General features: G+C 34.7%; 1 protein-coding gene across 1 annotated transcript in view; it reads right to left on the bottom strand.

Annotated features, from left to right (window-relative positions):
- Positions 1–381: 381 nt before the first annotated feature.
- LOC145691804 (serine/threonine-protein phosphatase PP1-gamma catalytic subunit B-like) overlaps positions 382–11,725 on the bottom strand; it is a 31,144-nt gene continuing 19,800 nt past the window's right edge. Inside the window, exons 6-7 of the mRNA XM_081767115.1 lie at positions 2,839–2,982; positions 382–1,371 (exon numbers count right to left, since the gene is read on the bottom strand). Coding sequence (XP_081623241.1) covers positions 949–1,371; positions 2,839–2,982 — 567 coding nt within the window. The 3' untranslated portion in view covers positions 382–948. The remainder of the gene's footprint in view (positions 1,372–2,838; positions 2,983–11,725) is intronic.

The following is an 11,725-nucleotide window of genomic DNA, read 5'->3' as shown; positions in this document are numbered from 1 at the left end:
TTTAACGATAGCCAATTCCTTACCAGATTTAAATATGCTAAAAGCAAGGATACCAGATTCTTCTACGAATTGATGGTCGCTGCGCCATTGGATAGCTTAAAATGCTGTAACTTCACTATTTGTTAATTCCTTTTAACGAAACAAAAACTTAAAATTTAAAAGACATTCTGAAGAAGAGTTTGAGGTCATATTTGTTGTAGTTTCAGCGTTCAATATTGTCAAAAGACCAGTGGAATAATAAATATTTGGTATGCCACACCCATGTGCGAATATATCCATCATAAGTATCAAAGGGTTAAAGGTTGACAACTTACAATAGGCTTATATGATCTATAGAATTAGCAAAAATCAACTCAGTAAGAAGAAATAAAAAAAAAACAATAAATACAAATTTTGTATATTCTATAATACAAAAAGTTAATACAATATTGTATAAAACCACATTAGTTGTAAATACGATTTTCATTAGCTGGAACTCTGCATAAATATGCGTGGTCAGAATTTTTCACATGGGAATTCACAAAAGCAATTGAAACATAACTTTTTATATAGATGTAAACAAAGACAATTAAAATGAAAACTCTTTTATGGGTAGGTACAAAGGTAATTAAAGCTTACCTACCCTCTCACGTGGTCATTTTATTGGGTTTTAAGTACATTAATAATAAGTTAAACCGTAGCTTCAATGAACTGAAGATTTACATATAACAATATATTGGAATACATGACAATTGAAAGAAAGCAATCAAACCATTTTATTAGGGTGTCCAGAGACATATCCGGCACACACCGTAGCTATACCTCTGTCTACATAAAAAGTACTCTCTCAATGACACTCTCTTCGATGCTATAGTAATGATTTTTAAAAGATCGTACTGACGCTGACTCCAATTCAGAACTTTCCGTACTGATCAGAGTGTGCGCCCTCTAACTTTCACCATTAAATCATCACACTTCTGATTCTTTGCGAGAATACACACTTCCAAGAGACCATCTATTTTGCATATCAATCGCAAGACGATTCACATCACTGTAATTTACCTCCTCTTGCACAGTTTCGCGTTCATCGCTTGTCTCTACGCCATCACTTTCATTTTCTTTATCACTTTCTGACTCAAGTGTTTTTGATTTGCTTTTCTTTCTCTCCTCAGAGTCCACCGAAACATTTTTACTATCTGCCTCGTCCACCTTCTCATCATCATCTTCATGCAATTGTATTGCATTTCTTTGTATCCAGGGTGATGGAAAGCCTTCTGAGTTTTTATCAGTTGACTTTTCTGTTTTAGGATATTGTGTCTGTTGTTTCTTCTTCTCGCTTTGATTCTTTCTGTTAGCGTTTTGGTAAATGATTAGCAACTTTCTGTCCGTCGGCTTTAAAGAAAGAAACAAAGAAAAATCAATTAAAAAATGACATACTGAATCCTGTACTCACTGAAACACTGTTTCAATAGCCCAACTAATTAACACTAGAATAGTCTCTTCCAAATAAAACATTTGGTTGGCTATTTGACATGGAAAAAATCTACGTTTGAAAATTGATATTTAATAAGAGCTGGAAGATGTTTATTTCCAGAATTTCTTCTTCTAATAAATATTCTCTAGTTCTTTACTGTTGTACATACATATTGCTTAAATAAGAGACCGTGGACACAATTCAAACAGCTCACAATAATGATTCTGTTTCCTGAAGTGAACATTTTCGTGAGAGTCGGGAGGCGATCACGGAAGACCTTAGATCTGGCCATCCGATAACCTTTCGAAAGGACAAAAATTTTAAAAAAAGTGTGGGAAAGCTGGCTGTAAATCGTTGTCAGTCGTTCAGAATGATTGCGGAGGAATTGAAGATTGGTAAGGATACTATTCGGAAGATCGTGGAGCAAGATAGTTCATCCGGGTGACTGGCCCTTGTTGCACGACAATGCATCGTGTCACAAAGCCATTGAAGTACAGATATTTTCGGCAAAAAAAAAAAAAGATGGCATACTTCAACTAATCGCCCTACTCACCTGACATGGCCCCATTAGACTATTTCTTGTCTTCAAAGGTCAATATGACGTTGAAAAGAAAACATTTTGATTCAATATCTGACATCCAAAGAGCTGTGACGAAAGAACTCATTACAGTCCGACAATAGGACTTTCAGAAAATATACAGTCGTGCATTGCTTGTATACAACAAGGAGGATTATATATTGAAGATTAGCAGCCAATGAAGGTAATTCTGTTCTGTATTGTTTTCTGATAATGCTAGTCTTAAAATTTAGCAGATACACTGTGTATTATTAACACGGACTACAGAAGAACTTTCGATTGAATTCGGTTCAGTTGGCGAATGCATAGGCTATCACGCAAGATCAACCCTCTCAGTATAGGCAATCTTGCCTTCAAGAGAGATAGATTACGGGACAATGCTCCCGGTACCAACTCCGAACTTTTTGTCTTAGTTTTCCCTACTAAAACCGTTGGAAGAAGGGTATTCACGGATCTCAGGACATAACTAGTTCTTGAGGTCGAATTCCAACCGTGTTTTTAAGTGTATGGGCAAATGTAAGTAATGTTCAGTGCTTTTAAGTGTATGGGCAAATGTAAGTAATGTTCAGAGCCTTTAAGTGTAGGGGCAAGTATAAGTAATGTTCAGTGCTTTTAAGTGTATGGGCAAATGTAATTAATGTACAAATATTTCTATTTTCACGTTAACAAGTTTATAGAGAGACGTGGATTACAAATTAATCTTGTATCAGTTTGAAAACTTTGTAACATATAAGTCTATAACGATATTACAGGAAACAACTCTCAATAAGCTATAAATTGAATACATTCGAAATGAATATACATTTACCTTCAAAATTTTGAATGAGCATAAGAGATTTTCATTTATGGTCAACATGGCAGCTGCATTGTCGAATTCACCACAATAGTTTGGAGCAGAGAACACTGTTACCAATGAGCGATTTGCGAAGAATTCATAGCCGTCTTCTACAACCTGAAATAATTGTAAATATGTAAGTATAGCATATATGCTTGTATTATACGCTTTTATTTATAGGGTTACAGTATTTGTTTATTTAATCAATCCAAATACTTTTAGAAAAGGCACTATAATTCTAATAAACAAAGTACCACTAGTACCTACATATAATCAACTGATATTTAATATCCCTTTGATTCTTTTTTGTGTGTGACCATCATCCAGATTATTCTATTTAATGAATTTAACTAATTTGTTAATTATACTGGCAAAAAGATACTATAAATACGTCTATCTTTGCGTATATGTTATGACTCAGCACTTCTATAATGGGATATAACCCTTTAATGGGCAAGCATTGATAGCATTACCATAAAAAGTATTTAGTTTGCTTTTATGGTTGAACCATGTCTTCTTGATCATAATTGGTTACAAAATACAGGGTGTTGATTTCAAAGCAACATTGTCATAAAATAGGTCTTATGTGTAGCTACTGAGTAGCATTGCCCTATTATGGTAAAATATAAGAATACTTTAAGTAATTAGCAACATTTCCGTTGAAATATTTTCCTACAGAGCAAGAAACCACAAATAAAAAGTAAAAAAAGAACTTCCGCGGAACGTAGGAGATAAAGCTTCTACAATACTAAATTTGACTGTCCCTTGTTGACGAAGATTAGAAGTATCTAAAGAAGCGACCTGCAAATCATGTATATGAATATTGCATGAAAGCAATAATGCCAATTAAATGATCACTGAAGTTATAATTCGTGCGTATAACGCAATAGAATGCGATGTTGCTTGAGAGCAATACTGTCCAATAAATACATTTTGACTATGCGTATGTTATGGTTTGTTTATAAATACATCTTTGATTACGTATTTGATATTACTTAGCATTTCCATAAGATGCAATATGCATATCTTTGATTGTGTATGACAGACCTATAGCCGGAACATTAAGGAGTCATGATCATTTTAAAGAGCCTGGCTTAAGTTCACTTTACATTCATATATTTACGAACAAACAACTGGAAAATCTTAAGGGGCTGAAAGCGAATTAACTCCTGGCCGTCTCTTAGTTATTATGGGAATGGTGTGTGGTATAACACAGCATTTCTGTAAGGTAATATAAATGCATCTTTGATTGTTTGCATGATATAGCTCAATATTTGTACAAGGTGCCATAAATACTATGTACATCTTTAATTGTGAATATAATGTAACTCAGCATTTCTGTAAGAAAGTAATATCTTGAGTCATATAATTGACAAAATCAAAATTATACGTATCTCTATAAAACTTCTCTGCTAATCTTTTCAGGAATTAGTTTATACTGTACAATAGAATGAAGAACCCTGATATAACGGACATAAAAGAGAATCAAATCAAGCTGCACAACAAAATACATCAATTGACACAAATTTCTTTGTGTAAAGCAGTCATTCCCAATTGGACAAACTATGACGTAGAAGCGTATACAATTTGAGAAATAATAGAGAGAAAACAATAGACAAAGAAAGGGAGGGAATGAGGTATGCAGGGCCGGCCTAGACAACTTGCTACTCCCCTTTCTCGAATCATAAATAACGAAGGGAAAAGAAAAAGCACTTGCACTCAGAAATGCTTAACACTACGAATACAATCTCGTTGTGTCTATTTTGTTTTAAATAATAATCTATTATGTTAGTGAAAGATAAAGCAAACACACCTGCAGAGGAAAGATAGTAATCCTTTTTATAGAATTCAATATCGAGCTTCAATCTCAATATATTAGTTTGCAATTCCAGTGCAACTAGCTCTTTCATCTTTATTTCTTGGTTTTCCTTCTACATCTGTGATAAAATTTAAAAAGAAAACTTGTTTCCACCTTCAATGGTAAGGAACTTTTTTTGTGACAAAGGTAAAACTAGTTTTCATATCAGAACTGTGATAACTAATTAAATGGAACAGGTGTTCGCTACTGTTCGAGAATTGAGTTCTGGTATTTGTCAACAATCAAGCAAGTCATGCTGGGATTTGTTTGACCACTTGCCTTAGCATTGTCCATGTGATCTTAAACTAATGCAACCTAAACATGATTTATGAATGTAGTATTCAAAAAGAAGGTCAACTTAGTAAATTTAACTACTATCATCTTGAAGTCTGTCTTCAACAAGAAATATTTATTTTAAATAACATAGCTATGACAGATTTTGAAGCCCCGTGCAAATGCACGTGTCGCACATATGGTAGAATGGGCCCTGGAGGTAGGAGAATAGAATAAACAAGTATTATAATTGTATATATAGTTATGCTTCCACAAGTAGTACGCCTCAAAAGCATCGATTATGCTATCAATTTTTCTTGATTGTCTATCACCACTGTGTTCTATCAACGCTAGGTTACCTGAGAGCGCTTTTCTCCTCTCCTTGTAGTTTGCTGAGAAGAGAAGCAGCAAACTGTGACATTAAAGAGCATTTAGTCGTAAGTGATTGGTATAAAATCTAGACAGTACTAATTTATTAATTTGTCGTGCATCAAATTGCATGAAACAGTTGAAAATACAGGCACATCAACTCTACGATTTATTGAGGGCTTTCATACTGTATGTACGCTCTGCTTGGTAGAGTCTTAAATAACAATAGAGACAAATAGAGTATGTCTTAAGTAACAATACCTTTGGATTTTATTAAAGGGTTTACAAAGTTCCCGTAACTCTCCAAATATTTTCAGAGTTCAATAAAGATCGTTGGCACAATATAGTGGCCTCGGAATCAATGTTCAATTGTCCTTAGTTGGCTTCGGTATTAAGGTTAATTGTCCTTAGGTTGTAATGGCCTTAAACAGGTATCACGGATAACTTCATCCCTCATAACAGCTTCAGGTATAAGTGTTTAAAGGATATCCCCTTCACTCATAGCGGCCTTAGGAGATAGCTTTAAAGGAACTCTCCATAGCCCATGGTGGTCCCAGGAGAAGATAATGGATGAGTGACCAGCAATGAACTGATAGCTTCCTCTTCTTGAAGTCTTCTTTTATAGGCATCTACTTGAAGGGGAACAAAAGAGGAAAAGTCAGCCTTCTTCGTATTTCTTCCGAATGTCTTCCTGGTGGTCTCATTTCATTGTCTGCTATTATTTATGTTTGAACATAATAACATGTGTTCGTAGTGAAAATATGTGGTTACTGTATGTAAAGGTATGGAACCTTACAATATTAACTGTTATACATGATTATGTACAGCTCACAGATGACGAGAAGAACCCTAGCAGAAGTAGTGTGACGTAGGTATGGGCTCGCCCACTTTTCGCACGGGGGTTTCAAATGACACTACGGAATATCACACATATAACTATCCGGAGTAGCAGACTACATCTAAGTATAGACCACACCTCAAACACCGAAATTGACTTGACCGTGTCATTGACCTTTCCCTGCTTCCTCTGTTTTAGGGTTCTTCTTATCATCTGTTTGCTGTAAATCAACTATATACAGTATTTTGCTCTCTTGATTTTCGTATTTAAAAAAAGTTCATTGTTTTATTTATTTCCTAAAGAAAGGCATAGAAAATCAGTAATATTAAAAATGAATTACTTTCAAAGAACTCATAACAGATTGCAAGTTAAGATCGTACTTTAAAATCAATAGAATGTCTATTACTTTTGCTCATGAAATTTTTCGTAACCAAAATTTGCAGTATGAGTGTTTTTTAAATAAATATTCAGAAAAATATGTTATCTAAAATTGGGGAAAACGTGCTCTCCCATTATTAGCCCATTTCAACTAAAAGTAATTGAAACGATTGGAAATTAACAAAAAAACAGACCATATTCGACAAATTATAATTATTTTTGAAAGCTATCATAAGAATTTTATTTACATCTTCGGAGGAGGGGGTAAATAAGTACTCAAAAACTTGTTTGACTTCAACAGCCAGAGTGCGGATAATGTGAAAACCTCAACAAATGCATACATCATATTGTGTTAAAATCTAATAATACTTACGAGAGTTATAGTACAGGCACCAGCAAAAGTATCTACCCCTAAGTGCTCTAAATCCATTACTTGTGGTCCAGTCATTTGCAGTTTGTGAAACGCCTGGGCACATGAAACCAAACTTACACGAAAATTTTCTCGGTGCTGACAGCAGTTGGTAGCCCTGAGTCAGGTCTTTATGCAGGTAAAATTGTAAAGTAGGTAACTAACGAAAAAGTTATCTATTCTAAGATGAATCTCTATGGTTCAGAGTGTGTTGTCCAATGAACACCATATTTTATTCTCAATATTGATGTGTATGTAATGTATCTTTTCGCTCTATACTGTATGTTTAGGGAAATAAAAATAATGACAACGCAAGAATCAGAAAATGCTTGGAAGTAGATGAAAATATCAAATCCAGAACAACTGCTGGAAATAAGTTTGTAAATGATTGTCTCCATTGACAGACCTTCTCCAGTTCTCTTCATTCCAACATCTTTTTCTTTCTGGAGAGGAGGAGATCTTGCTTGTCACACTGTTTATGCATTGAAATTGATATCGAAACATTTGAAAAAGTTTGAAGCAGGACGGGTACACCGAATAGAAATTCAATGCGCTAAACACTTACCTACCGCGTCACTTTAGCATACACCCAAACTATAAACTAGTTAAAAGCGTTGTATGTAAGACTATACACAGACATTACTGATCGTATAACGAGCGGTAGTTATGTGCGTGTCACAAAGACTTACTTGAATACAAGTTATAGAGACCTTTGTCAATGAGTAAAATATCATGAAACGTTCTTAAGTTGAGGCTACCTCATAGTTTTAACGATGGTTGCAATTTACATTCTTATTTTTCCTCACCACTTTCCAAACAAGAAAAGACGGCAGACATTTTCGCATTCTTTGAATTGTATCAACACGTGCAGAAATAGAAAATTCTGTTTTTATATTCCGTAACTACTAGTTTATTTTCTTATCTTTATGTGAAGAATCTGTAACAGAGTGGTAAAACATGGAACTTTTACGGCAGAGACCCGGTTTGAATCCCGTCGTGGCAGTTATTTTTTCTTTTCTTTATTCGATAGTTTACCTGATTAGTATTGTAATTGTTATTCCTTTATTATTATTATTATTATTATTATTATTATTATTATTATTATTATTATTATTATTATTATTATTATTATTATTATTATTGGAAAGTCGAGACTTGGCAACATATTTTATATTTTATAAAGTTTTTGATGAATTTCAAGTATTTTTCTTGATATGGAACGTATCTGAAATGGTGAATTGTTTAAACATTAATATTTGTAGCAGTAGTAGTAGCGGAAGAAATAGTAGAAATTTATAAGTATTTGCTGGGAAACAAGTACCTTTGTGAGGCAAAGCGAATAACGCATTTTACACTCAACTGAAAACAGAGGGCAGTAAATTTTTGCCTCAGTTTATGACGTCACTAGTGAAAGAAGAGAAGGACGTTAGTGTTTTGTGTGTACGTGCTGTTGTTTCGACGAGAGAGGAGAAGAAAAGAAAATACGCATTTTGCTAAAAAATTCAAGAGGCAAGGATTTTGAAATCTTTTCTTACCATTCCGTAGAATGTTTGCAAACACACTATGCATGGATAGGGTGGGATCTTACCTTTGTTACCATGTTTGAGAATTATCGTAAATACGTCGTCCATATGCTGTAGACAGTCTTTTGTCTCACGTGGTAGTGTGGGGCAAAGAGAATAATTTTAGAAGGGGCAAAGCGAATAGCGATTCACTTTGCCCCAAGCATAATGCAGTGCTGTTTTAGAACATCTGTTTGGCACTAAATGTGGTATTGACGGTACGTATACGTTGCAACACAGCTAATTTGAATATTGAAATTCATATTGAATTTGTTCCGTTAACACTCGCCGAACAAAAACATAGCAATAGTAATAGTAGTAGTGCTGGTAGTCGTAGTAGAGTAACATCAGTAGTTGTTGTAGTAGTAAGTTGGGTTAGGATAGGAGTTCCGTTAAATAATCGCAGCGGCTGTTAACGCAACTTATCCTATATTAAACTATGTAATTCTATACCACTGTTAAGAAACTATTAATTTGATTTTACATCTTTTAAAATGATTTTAATTAACTTCAGTTCTTTGTTTCTTTGTTTCTCTACTTTTGGTCTCGAATAAATTTACTTAAAATGTTCCATACATGTTCAGTACTAATGACTACAGTGGCGTACGGTGAAATTTTGTTCGGGGAGGGGGAAGCTTGAGGTCTCTATGTGCAGAGGAACTAACGAGTACCCCTATCAAGGAATGTTTAAAACAGAAGAGTGCGAAGAAGTATAGCAAGTCTACTATGTCTACCGAACCAAGTACTGGTGCAACTTCCCTAAAGGAAGTACCAGAGAAAAGAAGAAAATCTACCATTCAAGGTTCTCCTGCAAGAAGAAATGTTTTGCTGCGGCTATAGCTCTCCCAAGTACATCTGGAATTACAAAGAAAAAAACATTCAAAATCACCAGAAGGAGACGGTAGTTACCAATGCAAGCTCTGTCATGAATATTATTCAGATCCACTTAATGAAGACTGGATTCAGTGTTCTATTTGTCTGTCATGGTTTCACGAAAACTGTACCGATTATTATAAGGGACAATACATTTACATTTGATATGTGAGTAAACCAAGCGTGTGATATGATATTATTTTCAGCCCTAAGCTTTATTTTTTTTAATCTGTTTGCTACTACGTAGATTGTACTCATTAGGGTTACTATAGATTGAAAGAAACTAGATACTAGATGCCTACTTGATAAGAAAAAAGACTTCCATGGACTTGACCATTTTAAACATATTTAGGGATCATTTGTATGCAAGCTTTGTCTAGACTTAATTTTATATTTAAATGTGTTAGGCTAATACTAACAAAACATTAAACATTTTAATCTTCTGATAGGTAAAGCAGTTCATCTAGATGTCATTCTTTTATTATCTTAGACTGTGTACACATATATTGTTCTTCTATACAATTTCTATTTTGCATATCTGTATTAAACACTGAATTTTAATGTATGAGTTTTTGCTTATTCACTTTGCCCCACTATCATGATCCGCTTTGCCCTACCGGTGGGGCAAAGTGAATAAATTGCAGTAGTTCAGTAATTAAGCAATATCATTTATGTATATGCAATTCTCGTTACTATTGTATTGTTATTTGAAAGTTTAATAATCATAAAATATTTCCTCAAAACTTTGGTTTCCTGGTCTTAATTTTAGTTGCCATTTGAGGCCCTTGAAGTTAAGCGATCCGCTTTGCCCTCCTTTCCTATACTAAAGATATGCCTTACGTATTCATCAATGGTACTCTAAACACATTAGGTTCCCAGGTTGATACGGCTGAGGACATCTTGTAGTTGTGTTTGGCAGTTCACTTTTCTGTTGTGAGTGCACTGAAGATGTCGTCTCAACACTACGACCGAGAGTAATTGAATATTTTCTGTCATCTTACATTGGAAGTATCAATATTACAAATGATAAAAACATCCTTTAATTACTCAACGGGAATTGAATCCAGGGCCAACAGGATGTGAAACCAACGCTTATCCCACTACTCTAAGACATCGCTGTTAATTAAGAGAGCTAAACTTGGTGTGAAGTATTTTTAACAAATTGCACACCTTTACAATTCCAATGTACTAAATTCTTATTTGTTATAGAAAGTGTTATGTAGAAACAATAGTCAAGAGAATTGAAATCTAAATTGTCAAAGTACATTGTTGAAGATGAGTGGTAGGAGTAGTATTATTGGATGTTGTTGCAGCATTTAGGTATGAGGAAGTTCAACGACGTGCTTGACCTTCGAGGCTAAATGTTACGTGAAACTACAGTTGAAATATATCTCTTCGGAAATGAAGTCTTTTTACGTCTCACAGTTATGCCGGCCAGGCTAAAGGAGACTTATATATATATATATCTTCGAGTCAGTGGCGTATTTAGGGGCGTGGCTTCCGGGCTTAAGCCCTCCCCCGAAATCTTACTTACTATAGTAAAGTATATGAAATATCTTGCAGAATTTTCACATTTTCAGGCAAAGCCTCCCCCCCTCCCGAAACAAAATCGTAAATACGAGTCTGCTTCGAGTATTTCTTTATAAATATATTCTTTCACGGGCCATTAATATACCGGTACATTGCAGATTGTCGAATTCAACATTTTATCCAGTTTATTCCATATTGGTGAAATCTTAATCTCTAACCTTTGGTCCGCGAAGACGTGATGTGTGTCCTCCGCACTCAAACGCACTTTTTATACATATTTCCTGCTTATTACGTTATTCGATCTGCTGCGGTCCCACTTCCGTTTTGAAAATTATACCATCAGCGTTCCACCAGTGGCAGAAGCGCGACGAAATGACAATGAACCACAAAATTACTCATTCAAAATATGTTAAATTGCCTATATGCGTGATTTGTTTACATTAAAGTAAGTCTTGATAAACATTAAAAGAAAGTACCCAAGAGAAAACACGAACCACCAACCTTACGATTAGTAGGCGAGTGTTCTTCCGACTTTCCCACGGAGGCGATGAAGAAGACGTCGCATGTAGAGGGATATGGCCAATCAAGTTGCTCCTTAATGTAAACAAACCGAAACTCAAGCCATTGGCTTTTACAAACCAGGAATGCTAAAATAGTTTTAAAATAAATAACAACTGTATCAATGATGTCCATTATGGAAGAAAAAATGTTAAAACAAGGATAAAACGGCCACTTTTCCGTATCAACCTTGATTCGTACTGTCTGGGAAC

Source organism: Thermobia domestica, chromosome 8, assembly GCF_964235325.1.
Source record: "Thermobia domestica chromosome 8, izTheDome1.hap1.1, whole genome shotgun sequence".
Classification (NCBI taxonomy): Eukaryota; Metazoa; Arthropoda; class Insecta; order Zygentoma; family Lepismatidae; genus Thermobia; species Thermobia domestica.
This window is presented reverse-complemented; position numbering and strand designations above follow the sequence as displayed.